At 43.9% G+C, this 20,685-nt stretch overlaps 1 protein-coding gene across 1 annotated transcript in view; it reads left to right on the forward strand.

Annotated features, from left to right (window-relative positions):
• MYT1L (myelin transcription factor 1 like) overlaps nucleotides 1–20,685 on the forward strand; it is a 1,346,830-nt gene that overhangs the window by 1,232,032 nt on the left and 94,113 nt on the right. Inside the window, exon 15 of the mRNA XM_078647878.1 lies at nucleotides 9,669–9,784. Within this exon, the coding sequence (XP_078504004.1) occupies nucleotides 9,669–9,784 (116 nt within the window). The remainder of the gene's footprint in view (nucleotides 1–9,668; nucleotides 9,785–20,685) is intronic.

The raw sequence follows: 20,685 nt of genomic DNA on the forward strand, positions 1-20,685 counted from the left end.
ATTAGTAATGAGTGGCTATGTGACTATCTGTATGGGTGAGAGAGTGGGAGTGTAGGTGACTGTAAGGGTGAATGAGAGGGTGAATGAGTGGGTGTATGGCTGAAGGGTTATAGCGAGTGTTGAAGTGAGGGCAAAAGCAAGAAAAGTGGGAAGGAGCCAATGCCGTCAGTAGTTGAAAATACAGAAGCATGTTGACATTCTTGGGAGAGTGGACTGATTTCACTGGGGACTAATTTTGGAGGGTCATTAACAGTTTATGGAAAGTGAACAGAGCAGAGACTATGTAATTTGGAGGAAGCCTGTTTGGTTACCGGGTAACATGCAATTACACACCTAGAGGGATAACGTTGATTATGGGGTAGCGTTTAAAACCAGAGAAAGTGCTGGGACTAACATTGTTGCTTGTAAATATTATGTTTGGACACACAACCTAAATGTTGATGTTGTTTTATTTTGAGTGAAACCCCTGACAAAGGGCAAAAAATATGCCCGAAATGCATTGGGAAGAACTGTTATCACTAAGGATGATTTGAGTATAAATTCTTGTATCAGAAAAAGGCCTGGATAGGCATATCTGATGTATTAGATGTTAAAAATATGCTTGGTCCCTCATGTGACAGGATGAACTGATATCAGCAAAATTGATAAAGACGTTAGAATACAAGGAATAAACCAGTACTAAATGTGGATAAATGTGTGGAATCTTTTGTCAGAAGTCACTGATTCAGCTGTGCATCCGGCAATGGAGTGAGATTCCACTCCAGATTTGGTTGAGTGTGCAGGTGTGCCATTAGCTGTAAATGGTGAATGAGACTGAACAAGTATATAAGTATATGAAATGGTGACTGAGAGGGTAAATGAGTTTGTGCATTGGTGCATGAGTGGGCATGCAAGTGGGTGCATGGGTAAGTAAGTTGGCGTGTGAGTGGCTGTATGGGTGAGCTTATTTGGCATACTGTTTGTTTTTAATCAATGCGTGCGTGAGCTACGCTTGACTTTTTATTCGCACCACGGTTGCTTTCTGCTACCTGCCAGCATTGTGTGCTCCACTGCTGAGGCTTTTAAACCTCTTTCTCTACTCACCTCATTCTGCTCCTTGTCCCCGTTCTGCCGCGTCTTGTGCCGTTTGTAGCGGAGAGACTTCTTGGGCACTCACACTCCCCACTTCCGGTTTTACCGGCATGTGGAGGACGGTTGGCGGTCTAGCTGCTCGCCACCCCGCACTTATTTACACACAGCTGGGGTGCGGACGCGTGCAGCGGTGCGCCAAAGGCAAGCCCGTCTGCGCCCATCCACGCCAGACCGCCTCCAGACGCCAGGCCCTCTGCTTGACTGAGTGTTTGGATAATTCACAGGGATTTTTTTCTTCTTATCATGTCTAAAAAGTATTATACAAGAGCAGAGCTTGTTGCTTTAAATAAGTCCCCCCATATGGTCGAACCTCGAAAATGAGCCCTTCTCCTCTCAAGTGCAGACCTCACTTGAAGTATCTCTCCTGAGCCCCACAAGGGCTAAGGCCCCAACAGTTGTCTCTAAACATCTGAAGGCTATGTACTTTAACACACGGTTGATTCCAAAGCATGCGTTGAAAAAATGGACTCTCCTAGATAAGGAGAAACCAGATGTCTGTTTCATAACCAGAGAAAGGTTCAAGAACATGTAGAAGACACCAACACGTATCTACTATTACAACAAGATCCCACCACTGACATACAAAGGATACTGCAATCATTGATAGACAAGGCAATTGAAGAAGACTGGATCACGGAGAATATGGCAAAATTCCTTATGGTGAAAAATCCAAAAAAGACCAAAAATCTACGTGTTGCCTAAGGTACATAATCTTTGGAAAATCCTCCATTCCGACCCATAGTATCGGGGTGCAATTCGGTGTTCGAACCAGCAGGAAAAATAATTGATAATTTCTTGCAACCTTTTATCCAAAAATGGCATACCTACATCCAGGATACAACTGACTTTTTAGTTAAATTGGAAAAGATTGCATTGAAAGCTGGAAATGATTACATTTTGTGTACAATAGATGTGGTGTCTTTGTACACCTCAATTGGTCACACAGATGGATTGAAAGCTGAAGAATGGATGTTGCTACAGCACCCTGAAATTGAATTGAACCCATTATTTCTACTTGAATTAACACAGTTCTGCTTACAGAATAGCTATTTTAGATGGGCAGATAAGTTTTATATGCAATTGAATGGCACATCAATGGGCTTTACTGGGGCTCCAGTATATGCCAATACTTACATGGCAAAATTTGAGGAAGATCATATTTTCATTCACAAGGAGTGGACCGACAACTTGGAATTTTTTTTGTCGCTTCATCGATGATATTTTTTTATTATGGTCCGGTTCGGAAAGACAATTGGAAAACAACATTTTGAATTTGAATAAGAAGAATCCATGAATTCAAGTGACATACACCACAAATAGATCAAGAATAGCATATCTAGATGTTAATGTAGAACTGGAAGGAGATCACATTACCACTACACTTCATCGAAAGGCAACAGATAAAAACAGCATGTTACATTTCCAAAGTTTTCACCCTCAAAATGTGTTAAGAAATCTACCATATTCACAATTCTTAAGACTGAGGAGAATAGTGAAAAAGCCAGAAAAATGTATAGAACATATCAATGAGAACAAGGAGAATTACAAAAGGAGAGGTTATCCAGAGAGATTATTGGATGAAGCACAGACTAAAGCATTTGAAGGTGATTGTAACACAAACCAAGTCATATATACCATCAAGTGCCCATGTGGGCTACTTTATGTAGGAAAAACTGAGCGTAAAATAAAAATTAGAATTTCTGAGCATAAGAGCAGGATACGAAACAAGTCTACAACATCCCCTTTAGCAATACATTGGCAAGAAAAACATCACACTATAGCGCAGTTGAGATTCTAAATACTTGAGGTAGTGTCATCCCAAGATGGCACTGACATGAATAAAAAACTATTGCAGAGAGAAATATATTGGGTCAAAAGGCTCGATACTCTGACCCCAGGGGGTCTTAATGATCGTATTGAACTTAGTAGCTACCTGTAAATATATTGAGCAACAATGTTTCATTGAGAGTCTTAAGTGGTAACAATCACATGTCTTTTGATTTCATTTCTGTTTTTATTCATCTTGATTCACATATTCCACTTTTTGTTTTCATCACGTTATTTTGTTTTTTTTAAATGTATAGTGTGGTTTCTTCTCATTGACTTGATCGATTAATGGCTTATTTGGCATTTCGAACACGGTATGGTGTGATTTTGTTTATATCGAGTGTTGGATAAAGCTATAACCATTGACCTATCATGTGACGGGTGGAAATAGTAAGAGCCGTTCAGATAGGCTGACCTTTCGGGCGAGGAACCAATAGGGAGGTCTGTTAGTCCGGATAAATCAGGAAGTGTTTTTGGCGTCTGAGCGTGTTATTGAATTTACGATACCGGAGCGTTTAGGAAGAGCGGGATTTCGAGACAGGAGACGGTGGAGTTTTCAGGAGGTGAGAGTACAGGAGTTTGATGCACATATAAAGTTACAGAGACGTAATTTAAACAGTTGATAGTGATTGGCTCTTGTTAGTAAATTTGACAGGGTACGACAGTATGGTGCAGTAAAAAGGAGGAGTTGCTCGTTGACAAACATATAGAGGTTACAAGTAATTTGGAGTAGCTGAAACTGAAGCTGTCTTGTTTTTTCATACAAGGTATGATTCATGTTGAGTGTAACAGTGTTTCACTGCGATGTATTAAGTTTACGATCTTTTAAAATGCCAACTTGGAAAATATTTATACAAACATTACAGGATTCGGATATCGTTTATGGTTGAGCATAGAAGTCACGGATCATTCAGAGGGTGTGGCCCTCATCCAATGGTGTGAGTGATTGTACGATTATCTTTTTTCACACATTGGACTGATGGGGTTTTTTCTGGTGATGGAGCTTTTCTTAATGTAGCTTTTTTAACATGTTATAAGGTTACCATTGTTTTCAACTTACTGATGTGCCTGTATATATTTATTTATTTTCAGTGTTGCCCCTGAAGAAGGGACCTACAAGATGTCCCAAAATGCATTGGGCTAATAACAACTGAACCTAGGGCTGATTGTTTTTTTCATATACTGAATGATGTATTTCTGAAAAATGTTTTTGAAAAATGCTCTTGCAAATGTAGATTTGTAGAAAATTGAATTGCATTTCACTATGCATGATGAAAGTTACTGTGAATTAACAGGAATAAATTGTATCAGAAAAAACAGAAAAATTAGTAGATCATTATAAATTCTTCTTGGTTGTGCGCAGCTATGTCTGAGTCAACAGCTTCGTTGACCAGCCACTTTTTCATTGTTTAAATTTGAGTATTAGGGTATGCTCTATTAGGTGCACCACACAGATCAGTAGAAACAGATTAACGTGTTTATTTTGAGAAACTTGGTGTGCTCAGAACACACTTGCTAGTTGTTTCATAACTGAAACATGGCTACACAAACAGGCATCTCCTGATATAGCCACTGCCTTTCCACCATCATCTAAGCTAGTAAGGTTGGACAGAGCAGTTGGGAGAGGAAGGGGCATAGCAATTGCTACAACAGGCATATTACATCACATTACATCATTGTGGATTCTCTGTACTCAGATAAAGCAGAAATCCTGATTTTTAAACTCATGTTGCCGTCTTCCAAAATATGGACAGGAGCCTTAGTTCATAGACCTCCTGGATACAAAGCGAATTGTGTAAATTGGTTAGTAGAATTTATTGTGCCCTGTGTCTTGGGTGCAAATAATTTCATCCTCATTGGGGATTTTAATTACCATGCTGATTTAGGATTGGACCCCGACACTGACCAATTGATTACATCCATGCAGACACTAGGGTTGGAGCAACTGGTAGTTGGGCCTACCCATCAGGTCGGCCACACTCTTGTCCTCTTGTTCACTAACTCTACTTAGCTTGTAGTTGGACAACCCTTACAGCTTCTTTGGACGGATCATCACTTAATACAATTTAGTTTTCTTGTAAATGATCCCATAATTAGCAGTGATAAAGAAAGCACCGTTATTAGACCTTGGCATACAGTTACTTCTGCCTCTTTCTCTAACCATTTCAGCAGCGAAGCTGTATTGAACACTAACAACATTGAGGAAGCGATCATGGATTTTGAACAGGCTATAACATCGACCCTGAACACAATAGCGCCTTTTTCAAAAGTTAAGATCAAGAGCAAACCTTCTCCCTGGTTTACCACAGCACTAAATCGGAAAATTGTCCAACAGAGCGGCTGAACGTCTCTGGAGAAAAACAAAGACAGCCAATGACCGAGTTAAATGTAAAGAAAGTCATCGCTCATATTTAAATAATATTAAAAAGGCAAAAAAGCTGTATTTAACAGGGAGGATTGAGATTGCAGCCAACTCTAGCAAAGAGTTATACAAAATCTTGAAAGAGTTCACTACCCCTGAAGCTATCCAATCCTCGGTTGTCCCTACACAAGATTGGGTTGACAAAATATCTTTTTTCTTTGATGATAAAATAAAAGTTATTTACAGATCCTTCCCACAAGATAAGGAGACTGATATGCAGTTAGTTAGGGGCAGCCATCTATTGATACCTCCACTGACTAAATTTCAATCAGTAACTTGTGAACAGGTATCAGAAGTCTTTGTCAAGATTAAATCCGATTCCCCTATAGACTGCATTCCTCCGGATCTTTAGGAAATTAGCACCCCAGCTGATACCGAGGCTAACAGAGATTTTTAATCCCTCTCTGGACCAAGCAGTTATACCTGGCAGCTGGAAGAAAGCTCAAGTTAGGCCCATTCTCAAGAAACCCACCCTAGATGCCAGTGAGCTAGTAATTACCGCCCCATCTCACTGCTGCCTTATTTCGAGAAAACCCTCGAAGCTCTGGTAAACAAACAACTCACCAGTCATCTAGAAAGTCACAGACTTCTTGACTCTTCTCAATCAGGGTTCCAAGCGGCACATAGTATCAAAAAGGCGGTAGTTGGAATGATAGACAACACCAGGCTTGCCTTAGATAAAAAAGAATCAGTTATCCTGGTTCTTTTAGACCTGTCGGCTGCTTTTGACACCATCTCCCATGACATTCTGTTACAGTGGCTCTGGGAGATGGGGGTTCAAGGGCAGGCCCTGGACTGGTTCAACAACTATCTAAAGGACCGTTTCACTACAGTGCATCTAGGCTCAAAGGCGGCGTGCAGCAGGCCAGTATGTATTGGAGTACCACAGGGGTCTTTCTTGAGCCCTATGGTCCTTAATCTTTATATCACCCCCTTGGCTAAGATAATCAGTTCTTACGGTTTCGAGACAGTATCGTATGCCGATGATACCCAGTTGCTGATTTCCTTTGGCCCGGACCCAGCAGATACTATGATCCGGTTCAAAAACTGTATGACCCACATTGACAGCTGGATGGGGCAAAACAAACTATAGTTGAACTACAGGAAAACCAAGATAATTCTATTCGGCAGGGCCGAAGATCACTGGTCTAGTGACTGGTGGCCCCAGACACTGGGGCCACCAAACCAAAACAAACCATCTGCAACTTGGGGATCACCATCGACAACAAGCTCTTGATGAGAGTGCATGTTAACCATGTATTAGGCACCTGCTATGGCATTCTACGGAAATTATGGAAGATCTTCAAATGGTTACCAATCGAAACCCAGAAGCCACTTGTACAGGGCCTAATCGTTAGTCGCATGGACTACGGTAATGCTTTACTGGCCTCCATAAATGAAGACCTCTTCTCCAAACTACAAACCCTGCAGAACACCAGAGCCAGATTAATCCTGGATTTACCTTCAAGATCGCCGTCCTGTCCCCACTTAAAAACCCTTCATTGGCTGCCAATTAGGATGAGAGGACAATACAAAATGTTGTGCCTCATACACAAAAGCATCCATGACACAGGCCCTGGTTATCTAGGAAAAAAACTGAAAAAATACCATCCGCCAGAACTCTGAGATCAAGTTCTAAACTTCTTTTAACTCCCCTACAGGTGCGCACTGTGCGAAATGGCGGCCGCTCCTTTTCCTATCTTGCCCCCCATCTCTGGAATAAGTTTCCGTCATACATTTCGTCTATTCCAGATAACCTGTGCTTTCGCAGAGATCTAAAAACATGGCTGTTTCTCAAATGATGGGATATAGAACCTAGCGGTGATATGTGCGCTATACAAGACTCTTTGACTTTGACTTTTGTGTGAGTGGCTATATGGGTGAGTAAGTGAGTGTTAGAGACATTGTATGGGAAAGTATGTGCTTGTGTCAGTCACTGTATAGGTGAGTGAGTACTTGCTTTACTGTGTGTATAAATAAGTAAATAGGTCTGTGAGTAACTGTATATACTTCTTGGGAGCTTGTTCCCAGCATTCCTTAAGCAAACTGAAAAGGTCCTTTCACAGGGTGCCTGTAAAGAAGTTCAAAAGTTCTGTGTTACCTACCTGTAGGTGAAAAAAAGACAAGGCAGGAGGACGTCCCACATCCTCCCCTGTACGTACCAGGGTGTCCCCCTCGGGGTAGGCCCTAAACAGCCTATAAGGCAGAGTGTAGTGTATTTAAAAAGTTGGGCATGTACTTTAACCTTATGCATGTCCTGGTAGTGAAAAATTCTTAAACTCCTTTTTCACTACTGCAAGGCCAGCCTCTCCTATAGGATAACATTGGGTTAAACATATTACATTTAATAAGTGATAACTTTCAATTGGGAGAAGGTCGGAATGTCAAGTTTGGTATCACAAGAATTGTAATTTAAAGCACTGATTTTAAGTCACAGTTCTGAAAATGGCACCTTTAGAAAGTTAATATTTTCTTATCTCAACCATTTGGTGCCTGCAGACTGTATCCTGGGTACCAGGACTATGTGCAGCTGGCAGTTGGTCTTTGTGCCCATAGAGTGAGACAAAGGGAGGGGACGGCTGGGCCATCTCTGACTTGATGAGTGGGGGGAGCTGTCATTTTCCACACTTACACATCACAAAGGCTCTGACTGGGCACACTCACAAAAAGTTTGATTCTAGCCTTTTGTGACTCTAGACAAGCTGGGATCAGGGCAGTTAGGCAGGAAATTCCAAGGCTCAGATGGACAGCTGTGCTGATCTGCAAGAAGGGCTGCTATTCTGCTGCCCTGCTGCCTGAGTGAAACGGAATGGTCCTGCATCTTGAACTCAGGACTACCAGATTGACTCCAAGGTCTAGTTGGCTGGCATTCTGATCAGAGTCTCAGGGACAGAAAAGGCGGCAACTTTTTGAACCCAGCACCTGGACTTTGTCTGCTGTGAGTCCTACCGCCCAAGTGGTGCCACCCCAGGCCTTGACCCTTGGAAGTAGACCTTAAGGTGTTATGCCAGCTCAGCAGTGGTCCTGTGGGCACAAACGATGTAGCATAAAGCATCTCTGCGCAGGTCAGCTTTGGAGCCACCGCAGCACGGCCCATCCCTGATACCGAACTGTGAATCGTAGCCTGCAGCCACCACAGAACCGCTGCTGTGTGATACATCCTTAATGCAGGCCTTCACATCACAAGCCCCGCAATGACAGCATCCTCGCCAATGATGCAGCACTTCGCATTGCATCCCCACAGATTCTTCAGAACTGCTGCTGCACTACGCATCCTCGACACCAGACTACACATCGCAAGCCACTCAACAATAGCATCCTCATGATGACGCAGGTCTCTGTATTGCCGCAATTCAGCTTCCTCAGAACTGCCGCTGTAAGGTACATCCTCAATGTGGGATTTCGAAACGCTCTGCAAACTAGGTGTTCAGCCACTCTGTCCAACGGGCCTAACTTGGGGGCATATAATGAAGAACGGCATTAAAAATTATCACTGATTTAATGGTAGAAAACTGCAGCTAAAACAGTGATAATGGGCTTGATAATATGCCTTGGAGAATTCCAATAGAAGCCCATGTTCACACCAGAACATGGACTGCCGCTAAACCAGCGATAATTGTAACGCCGTTCTTGATAATATGCCCCTTGGTCCCACACTCCATCACTGTCTGCCAGTGCAACAGAAAACCACAGTGGGCACTTGGTTTTTAGCCACTATCTTCACTTATAGCTTTAATATCTATCTATGGTTCTGCTAACTGGATTTTTGTAATTTTGGTGTCAAATAAGTTATTAAATGTTCTCAATTTTTTTAAACTGTTGTGGGATTTATCTTGTATGGTGTTTTCACTTTATTACTGTTTGAAGTACTGAATAAACACATTGCCTCATAGTTAAACCTGACTGCTTTGTGCAAAGCAACCAGTTTGTTGAGCATAGGGTAAATGGGCTTTGCTTGTATTTTACCCTGACAAAAATGTTGGTTGTTGCTTAAGAAGGGTTTCACCCTCCTCAACCAATATACTAATCTCCTACACTGGGTACAACTAAATCTGGACCAGCAATCTTAAAATATTTATACCTATCCTTGATCTCATCTCAATAAAAGTAGAAAGTCAGTTTTGAACAGACAAGACATTGACGAAAAACAGATTGTTCAAAAGTAAGTAGCCAATTCTGCTCTCTGCAGTGGAGTGCTGATATGCAGACCTTTACTGTGCATTTTTTTTCTTCTGTGTATTTTGCAGCTTCGCCTAACTGGAACTAATACCTGTATATTTGCCTACAGCCTGAAGATTTGGATCCATTTCATGATGGCCTGGATGACCAACGGTATCCTGGTGATGTTCCAAGCCCCAAACTCAAATACCCTCCATGCAAAGAAAGCAAAAAGGATTTAATAAAGTAAGCACAAAATATAGTGACAATTTGGAGTTCCTTTTTGATATTTACCCTTTTCTTTCTGAATCATGAACACTGCACATGGGTGCAGAATGGAGTTGTGCACCAGTTTTTAGGATCATACACTTAATTATGGGCATAAGCTACTGGTGGAGTAGCAACCACTGCTTCTTGTTTGAAAGTAGTCAAGTCTGCAGATGACACACTATCTCATATGGGTATAGCATAAATGGATGCAGTGGTGCAGAGTTTGACTTTTTAAGATATTGCGCTGCCTAAAGCACATATACATCACTCAGAAATATTCTGAATTAGTGCATGAGCTGCAGATAGAAAAGCTCAAAAACAGGGTGAATCAACTACAACTTGTTTCTAAGTTTTGCTGGCTGCAGATCAAACAATAGGTGAGAAAATGTCTGAGTTAAGTATATAGACTTCAGACTATAACTATACCTTAACAACAGCTAGCCTGATCTGTGCACATATTTGTTATAAATGCTTGCACCTTCATCCTCCTCGGACTATTTAACTTTTACATAGAAACCACATTGACCCAAACTCTGTGGCTCTTTTAGAAAACATCCAGCATGCTACTGAACCCATCCCCACTGCCGGACACCTACTGAACCTGATTTTCCCTACAACCAGTAGCATCAGTCAACCAACCAGAAACTATGACCTTGACAAACCATGCTCTCGTCAGTTTCAGAATACCCAGCTCAACTTCACAAACAAACCAGCATTGGAACACCTGTCACAGCTGGAACTCAAAAAGCAATAGCCAGCAACTAGCTGAAAGCCATCAAAAACCTCAACAACTGGAAGAAGAGCCCAATCACGAGCTAGCTGGTGCACAGAAAAACTCAGGCTAATGAAACACCACTGCAAGCAACTAGAGCACAAATGGTGAAAAAGTGAAAAAGTCAAGACACCACTGATAAATACATCTTCAAATTAGCCCTAAAAAGCTACCACTAGCAGATAAGGAACACCAATCGCACAGCCCTTGCAGATCGCATCAATGGCAGCATTTACAGCAGCAAGGAAATCTTTGCCACCATCAAAGATTTCACTTGCCACCGCTAGCAACATCAACCCCTCACAAGATCTTTGCAGCAAGCTCGCGGAATTCTTCTATAAGAAAATCACCTCCATATACAACAATTTCGCCCCTCAAACAAACCCTGGCTCCCTTGCAACTCAACATCATCACTACCGGTTAATAAACCCTGACCTTGTGGTCTGCATTTCCCACCTTTGGAATCACTGCTACCATGACCACCATCCAAACTCCCACACCCCCTCACCAAAGGACTCCTACCGATCAGCAAAGCACTAACATCCCATCCTCATTGCCTCCATCAACAAATCCACATACTGGGACTGCTGGAAACATGCCAGCACCCTCATTCTCATCACCTCAATCGACTCAACCACATTCCTGGAGACCTGGAAGCATACCACTGTCATGTCCCTGCTCAAAAAACCATCCACTAACCCAGCCACCCTTTCCAACTACAGACCCATCACACTCTTACCATATCCGGCAAAGGTCTTTGAGAAACTAATCAACCAATGCCTCACCGACCACCTCTGCAACCACCAACTGTTCAAAATCAGACAGTCCAAATTCAGGCCCAACCACAGTACATAAACAGCATTCATTTCCACCACAGATGACATATGCATGACCCTTGACAGAGCAGACACAGCAGCTCTCATTCTCCTGGACCTCTCTTCAGCATTACGCATGGTCTCTCGCCCTACCCTCATAATGCACCTGCATGAGATTGGCATCCAAGGACCTATTCTACAGTGGATATGCTCCTTCTTAATGGATAGAACATATGTTGTAAGTCAGGCACCCGCAAACTTATTTGTGAAGTGCCTCAAGGTTCCTCGTGCAGCCTCCCCCTCTTCCATGTATACATGATCATTCCAGCCAACCTCATCCACGTACACAACATCAACATTCTCTCCTAAGTAGATAATATGCAACTCACTCTTTCCCTCTCTCACAAGACCCCCACCACAAGAATCGAATTCCCCGCCTGCATGTCCAAAGTCACTAACTGGATCAAAGTCAACTGTTTCAAGCTCAACACTGACAAGACAGAAGTATTGATCTTCAGCAAGAACAGCTCACCATATGACTCTAACTGGTGGCATGCAGAATTTTGACCCTCAACTACATCCATAACCCATACCAGGAACTTCAGGATAATCATCAACAGCAAACTGGACATAACCACCCAAGTCGCTGCATCCTGCTTCCATACCCCGAAGATGCAGATGAACATGGCTACCAAGCAGCACTTGGACTACAGGATATTTGACTACTGGAACACCTTCTACTCTGGGATCAGCACACAACTCACTAGAAGACTATAAAGTATCCAGAACTAGGCAACCAGGCTAATCCTCATTCTCCCACACAGACCTCATATCACTCCACACCTCATAATACCTACACTGGCTCCCTATATGAGCTCAATTCAAACTCTTCGCATACACATTTGAGGCACTACACAACTCAGGCCCCAATCACCTGAACAGTCGCATCTCCTTCAACCAACCAACAAGACACCTCTGCTCAGCAGGACTACTACATGCACACATTCCACCCATACACAGGACCAGATCAGGAGGACAGGCGTTCTCTTGCATCACTCCTAAATCATGTAACAACCTCCCACTCCACATCAGAGCCTCCTCCTCTCTCCTCTAATACCGCAAGAAGCTGAAGACCTGGCATGTCAATTAACCAACCTACTATTAGCGGGTGAAAGTGTTATTTACAAATACATATAACATAACAGGCCTGTGGAGGTTCAAAGTCCGATCATGAACCAGCGCAGCGGTCAAGAATAGAGCCAAGCAGTTCTTGGAAATGTGGAGAGAAAATCTCTGTTGCGCTGATTGCATCTCATGCACTAACATAAAATTACAGAGTTAAGTGTGTGCTTAGTAGCCTTAAGGATTTAGCAGCTCGTTCTTCACGTGTTAGCAGTATTCATGATACACTGTAGTTATCTGTTTCTTGAAAGAAGAATTAAGACACTACGGTACCCATTCGTATATTTTATATTTTGCATGTCAAGTGAAAACTTAACAGTGTTTGGTAACAGATAGCGCCCTTTCTGTTTTGTACGTCAAGTAATAATGTAATGTGGTAATATTACATATTATGTACTATGTTCCCCAGTGATCTGCATCTTTTCAATTTCACTTTGTAAGCACAGTTAGTCTTTGATGACAATTGAATGCACTTGAAAACATTTCAGCCAAAATGCAAACAATCAAATTTTGGGGATTTTTTTTTTGCTTGCTTGCTAATCAGGGTCAGACTGTTCTATTGGGCAAGCTGGCAGTATCAGAAAAGCTTGTTTTTTGGCAGTTTGTGGGCCTGTTTTATGGTCTGGTGCATGGGTTTTTACTGTTGTTTTCCCGGATAATACCTCAAGCATTGCCTACAGCAAGCTCAAATGCATGCAGTGTATGATACCGTGTAAAACACCACATGCAGCATGTCTTTAAAAAGTCAAAACTAGTTTGCAAACGTTATACTTTTTCAGCTCTCTGATTTGCTAATGGGGCCCACTTTTATTCGGGTGCCTGGGCCAATGGTATGTTCTAGACCGACTCTGTTGCCACATGTTACTTGTGATTGTTTGGGGGACAAGCACCAGGCCATGATATTATTGAAAAGACTTCACTGGTAATTACACCTCACATTAGAGTGTTGTTAGATTTGGGGGTCTCTAGTTGGCAGAGGTAGGTACCTTTGACAACTAGGTAGCCTTGTGTCTAGTCAGAGTAAGGGGGTACACTCCTAAAATAACCCCTGTTCACCCCCTTGGTAGCTTGGCACGAGCAGACAGGCTTATCCCAGAGGCAGTGTGTAAAGCATTTGTAAACACATACAGTAACCCAGTGGCAACACTACAGATGGACACCACACAAGTTGTATATTAAAAATAAGTATTCTTTTATATAGATTTAACACAAGACCACAAACGACAAAAATCCACAATACTGTACTTAAAATGGTAGAATTAGTTTAGTTCTCTTTTGATCTTAAAATGCGACACTATGAGTCAATGTACCTTAAGATGTGTAACTCTTCTACAACGAAAGCGTTGCAGGGATGGTGATGCGGTAGTTCCTCACACGCAAAGACAGTGATGCAATGAAGATCCAGTACAAAGAAACAAAGATGGCGTCTTCTTCTTGATGCAACACTCTCCTCCGATGTTACGAGATGTCTCGACTCAATGCGACAGCTGCAGCGGCGACACCCTTGTTCAGTGATGCAACAACAGTGGCTTTGGCGGCAACACTCTTCTCCGATGATGCGAGTCACTTCGGCTCAATGCAACAGCTGCAACGGCGACACCCTTGTTCAGTGATGCGACGACAGTGGCTGCGGCACGCTTCTCCAAGGATGCGAGGTGCTTCTGCGATGCGACAGTTACATCGGCGAAACCCTTGTTCAGAGATGGCAGCGGCTGCGATGGCGACACGCTTTTTCTTTGTGAGTCGCACCTCCAGCTCCTTGCGACACACAGTCTCTGAGAAGGCCCATAACAGCTGCAGGCACTTCCAAAGAACTCTTCGGAAGTTTGTGGTTGAAGTCTGTTGTCCTTGAGACTTCAGCAGGAGGCAAGCTCTTTTCTCAAGCCCTTGGAGATCCTTCACAAGTTTAATAAAGCACACACAAAGTTCCTTTATCCTTTCTTTGGCAGTCAGTAAACCGCTGCAGGCCAATCCGCCAAGCAGCACTTCAGCTTAGAGATAGTCTGTCCTCAGTATCTTCTGGTTCCTCTCCTCAGCAAAGGTTTCTTCTTGTTTCCCAACGTGATCAAAAGTTCTGGGGTTTGGGTCCCCTTTCTCATACACAGTTTCTCTATGTTCTCTGAAGGCAGAGAGGCCTTTGCCTAGTCCAAACCAGTTCTGGTCAGTCCTGGAGCACTCTGTTTACATGACTCCTTCTTTCCTTTCACAGTGCAGGGCAGAGACATCAGACGCACCGCATGAGGTGGAGCCAGCATTGTGGAGGGCAGGCACAGTCCTATTCAGGTCCCAGGTACAACTCCTCCCTCCCATCTAGATGCAGATCTCTCTGTTCGCCACTGGGCTGACTCACCCTGTCTCCTGAAATCCCCCAGCCCCTGTCACTCAAACTCCAGACAAGGAATACACAACCTAGCAGAGGCAGGCTTGAATAGTTAGACAAGAAAATACCTAGGCCCACATGCATTAAAGCAAAAACCGGTCGCAAACATCTGCCCCTTTGCGACCGGTATTTTTGCATTTGGGAAGCCTGGTGGAAATCCCGCTACTTTTAAGGTCATCCTGCTCTGATTTCCTTTGTGGGGACTGTTGCCTGTTCTAAGGAGGCCCTGAGCATCATTGCGCCTTGCCAGCCCTGCCATCACCGGTATCGCCGCAGCTTGGGACTTTAACACTCAGAATCCCCAGCGGCGCAACGAGTCACAGCTCTGCGCCAGGAGGTGCATAAAAACACACGGGCCCCACTCAGCGCAGGACGCGCGCGGCGTGCCCGGGCGAAGCCCAGGCCAAGGGCGGGCCCGTCCGCGCCCGTCAGCGGCAGGCAGCGGCTGGGCTGGGCCACCCCCCTGTCATTGTGGAAGAGGAGCCTTAATGAGCTGGTTAGTGATCCTGGACCCTTTACATGGAGAACTTGAACTACAACTGCTAGATTTTTAGAGCATTCTCTGATTGCAGTATAAAATTGTGCTTTGTGCTTTAAAGGAGAGAATTGTTAAACTTGTATATGTTACATATTGTGGGGGAATTGCCTGATCTAGATAACTAGAGGACCCTGATAATTAAGTTAGAACTATGGGGAGACGCAAGACTCAGGCAAACCAGGATGAGGTTTTGGGCAATGCTAAAGTGACTGTGACCACGATGGACGCATTCTTGACCAGAGCAGCTACGGTGATAGACAGGGAAATTGAGCTGGTAAATGGGCGGCTTTCAAGATCTCCAATTGCTGGCTCAGGGGCGCCCTTGGAGGGGGAAATAGCTCATCCAACTAAGTATACCGATGAAACTGTGAACTCCACTCATATGCAGGGATCGGAGAATGGTATCTCCAACTTGGGTGTGCTTTCTCCGGTCATGGAGTCTCAGTCGGACATTATTTCTGCTCCCCTATTTCCTGTTGTTACTATAATTAACAAGCAGGGGGCTGCTCAACCTATCCAATCAGCTCCCGGGAGCATGGGCGGGGGTAAAAGTTCAACCATCAATACCCGTAGCAATACCAAGGCTGCCAGGAAGCCTAACTCACTGCAACAACTGGGGGGGGGGGCACGTTGCTCCACAGGTAGTACCAAGAGGAAAGGAAAAGAAATGGGCCGTCAAGCAAAAAAATCTAAAACTACTGTCCCATTTTCTTCAGGTTGGGTAGTCCAACCTGTGCCTGATCCTTCATTAATAGAAGTTTTTAAATCCACTCTCATCAGTATACTAGAGGGCAAACTACGCCCAATTATGACTAAACTTCATATTATTGAACACAGTATAGCTTACCAGCATAATATCATACAATCTTTTCAACACCATAGTTGTACAGCAGCAGCTGCCCCCCCTGCTGAACCACCACCGATGTCGTGAAGGTGCCTGCCGAGGGGTTGGGTGTTGCTCCATGTGTTCAAAATAATTGTGCCCCAAGGCCTATGGACCATATTACTAGTAGTAGTGTAGGGGGGCGGAATGATAAAACTCCGGGTCGCTTGCAATCAGATGGAACTCATGTGATAGAGAGGTCTGGTGTAGCAGTTAAAGTTGTGGAAAAGAAAGGAGGCTTGCATCAGGATCAAATTAATGCGGTCCCACAGAAATTACCAACTATTGATTTAGCACCTCAATCAACCCCGCTGGTGGTAATCTTGGGTAACGTCCCCCCTCTCATAGATGGGGCTAATGAGGAATATGGGCAACTAAAAATCAAAGTAACCCATTGGTTGGCTCGCAACACAGCAGCAGGACCAAACATCGTACATAACATCATCATGGTTCGGCGTGTTGCTTGGTTAGGAGGCTCCAGGAAAACAAGAAGGGGGGATTGTGTTGTGGTAAATTTTAGTAACCCCGTATTTGTTGAGAGAATTTTCATGGAGGCCAATGCTGGTTTTTCACACAGCGATCAAGGTATACAGGTACTGCCTTTAGGATTCTTTTATAGAGCAGAAAACCCCAGGCAGAACTATTTGAACACTGAACACTATACATGGCCCCATAAGCCTATGGTTCACAGTAGGACCGGCAATCTCAATCACTGGGCGGACAGGGTTAATCCATGGGGGCCTTCCATCTTTCTCCCTACACCCATGGACAGAATAGATTTGCAGCTCTCTCGGGGCTGAATGATTGTGATTGACTGAGTGAGAGCATAGCCCAATTACATCAGATAGTCCAGACACCTGAGCCCATCGATCTAGTTCTGCCGGGTATCGAGCCTCCAGCTAAAACATCAACAGAAACGATAAGTGCAGTACCACCAGAAATCTTTATAGACAAGGGGTTAATGGAACGAGAGCTGCCAGGAATTCTTATCGATGCCCCACATCAGTATACAAATATTGTCCCGCTAGAGGATCCACTTAAGACCCATGACTATAATGTGTTGTCATGGAATATAGCGGGGATTGCAGAGAAGTTTGCAGACCCGGTATGGGTGCAGTTTGTTAGCAATTTCCCTGTCATATGTCTCCAGGAGACATGGCTTGTCAACGGTAACCACTTCTTGGAGGGGTACAAAGCTTTCTTTGTTCCCACAATTCCAGCATCTAGTGGGAGAGCAAAGGGCGGCCTGGTCATTTTTACCTCTCTGTCTTTGAAATGCAGGATTAAGACCATTTTCTCTTCCCATAGAGATTTTCAGGCAATTGTTATTGAGCGAGGAAACCTCAGCCTATGCCTGATTAACTTTTATAATGCAGTACATAGAGAAGAGGATTGTAAGATAATTGAGTTGGACAACTATGTCAAGCAGTACTGTGGTCCCTACAGAAACAGTCTTATGATTGTGGGCGACTTTAACGTCCACCCATGTGGAGATCCTGGACTCTCTAAAATGTGTGACCTGCGGTGTCCAAGGACTCAGGGCCTTCATTTTGAGCACTCTCTACAGGGAGATGTCCTCAATGACATGCTCAATGAATTTGATTTGTTTTCAGCCATGAGCTTTGTACCCCCATCTAGCAAACAAAATGGACTGACCTTTAAAGGTCGCAGTGGTGGAACGTTTAAAGATCATATTTTAATCTCCACAAACTTTCATATCTATCTATTGGGTTACACAATCCTAGCAAGTCCTTTTAGTGATCATAACCCTGTATGTGTGCGCCTAGGAGAGAATGTACTGAAAAGGAAGGAGTCTGTAGTAACAGCGGGAACTCTGAAGCCAACCGATGGTAAGCGACGCCTTAAATGGACCCAGGTAACACCGTCCCTCTTTTACAAAAAGCTTCAAGAATCGTGTGAGGCAAAATTCTCCTATTGTTTGAATCCTGACTCTACAGCCTTAGGTACACTCAACGCCTTTAAGGGGATTGTTTCCAAAGTAGGGATACTGCTATCCGTCTCAGGACAAAGAAACAATATTGGTGACCCTAAGTGGTTTAACTCTTCATGCTCTAAAGCCGCCAGAGAATTAAAGGCTGTTCTAAAAGAAACCCCTAGGGACAACTCACAGATCCGTACCTTACGTGCCAACTATAAAAAGTTGTTGACCATTCGAAAAAGGGAACTAAAGGAGGACACCTGGCGGGAGCTCTAAGATCCCCTGACCCTATCCAGTAGGTTCAGATTTTGAAACTTCATTAATAGACCTCTTTTTATAAGGGAAAGAAGTGAGGATCTGGGCACCAATATAACGGAGGAGGAATGGGTGTCCCACTTTAGTGCCATATTTAAAAGTGTGTCAACTCTACCCCAGCTGCAGGCAAGATCCCAGAATGGGGATGTAGTTGTATTCATGGCACAAGAAGTGGAGGATGGTATTATTAGCCTTACACGTGAGAAGGCTCCAAGTCCGGATGGCGTCCCACCGGACCTTTTTAAATCTAACCCCTCTTTGTGGTCCTCAATCCTGGTGGCTGTGTTGAATGCGGCCGCCAAGGAAGGGTGCCCGGAATCATGGGGAGTTTCTACAATTGTTCCAGTATCTAAAAAGGGAGATCATAACTGCACCATGAATTATAGACCAATCTCCCTTATCGATTCCGTGGTTAAGGTTGTAGGCGGAGTCGTATTAAATAGACTGACTTCCTGGGCGGAAGAAAACAAGATTATATCCGACATCCAGTATGGGTTTCTCTCAGGTCGTTCAACCGTGGCACAATGTGTCAATCTCTATCTAATCCTCGGAAAGTACACCATTGCCCGCCAGGGAACAATCTACATGGCCTTCATGGACCTTTCCTCCGCTTTTGACTGCGTCAACCGGGGAAAGTTGTGGCAGTCCATGAGGGCCATTGGGGTGGAGGCAAATTTAGTGGACTTTATGAGGGATTTACATAGAGATACCAGGGCGAACATTAGGTACACCCAGGATCTGAGGGTCACTAGGAATTTTAATATAGAAAGGGGGTACAACAGGGGTGTATTTTAGCCCCCTTCCTCTTCAACCTGTACATTAATGATTTAGATAAGACCCTGCAGGAAACCGGGGCTGACTTCCCGTACGTGGGACGCATGGGACTGCCCGTCTTGCTATACGCAGACGATGCGGTTCTCCTGGCACGTACCCCCAAAAGTCTGCAAATCCTGCTTCATACCTTTCGACGGTTTATGGCAAAGCGAGATCTGGCCATAAATAATACGAAATCCTATGCAATGCAGGTAGGGCTCTGCCCAAAATGACACTACACCTTTTTGGTGAATGGAGAGAGAGTACCGATATCCCCTACTTTTTCATACCTCGGCGTCCTACTGGATGATCACCTGGACTGGGGCACCTTAATCAAGAAGAAAAGGGGTGAGGTGACCAGGTCCAATGCAGCGATCTTCAGCTTTGCAGCTAAAATGGGCAATCGCCCAATGGCTGCAATGCTGAAAATCTACCAAGCCAAGAGTGTTTCTATAGCCACCTATGGGAGTGAACTGTGGAGTTTTTAATGGTGTGGAGGGTATCCAGGTGACAGAAAATAACTTTTAAAAACAGTTTCTGGGGGTTCCTAAAGGGGCTGCAAATGTTACTGTCCATGAAGAAACTGGCCTTTCATATATCTGTGATACCCTGGGTATGCGCCCGCTGCTTTTCTGGCTTAAAAGTTGGTTAAATAAAGATCTAGATCTTACCCACAAACTACTAAAAGAGACCCTGAGCCTGGACCACATGACTGATATACCATGGCTCAACTATCTAAAGGGGTGCTTTAGTGAGCTGGGCCGCCCGGACCTTTTTTAATACCTGATTGTATTACTAAGGCAGACGTGGCCTTTGTGAAAGAATCCTTTATAATGCGTAAAAAAGCTAAGCGAGAGGAGACGGAATTGATGAAAAATGGCATCCGTAAACATCTGATGCTTAGAGCATCCCCAGCAATGGCGCCATACTTCTCGTTGCCCCTGTCAGCGCATGAGCGATGTTTACTAATCAGGTTTAGATTGGATTACTTCTATCGTTTATTAGCTGTACCTAAGGGGAGCTACAAAGGAAAAGTGTTAGCACCATGTGGCTGCGACAATACATCTCCCCAGGACCTGCTACACTTTGTGTTCTTTTGTCACTATTATGAAGTCCCACGGAGGCTGTTTTTAAAATGACTTTTAAAAAAGCTAAACTTTTTACAGGTTCGCCCCGCTCTCTATTTTTTGCAGCTTTTAAAGCCTGAATATATCCCGTTTGTGGTTGGCTTCTTAAAATG

This window comes from Lissotriton helveticus, chromosome 6, assembly GCF_964261635.1.
Source record: "Lissotriton helveticus chromosome 6, aLisHel1.1, whole genome shotgun sequence".
Classification (NCBI taxonomy): domain Eukaryota; kingdom Metazoa; phylum Chordata; class Amphibia; order Caudata; family Salamandridae; genus Lissotriton; species Lissotriton helveticus.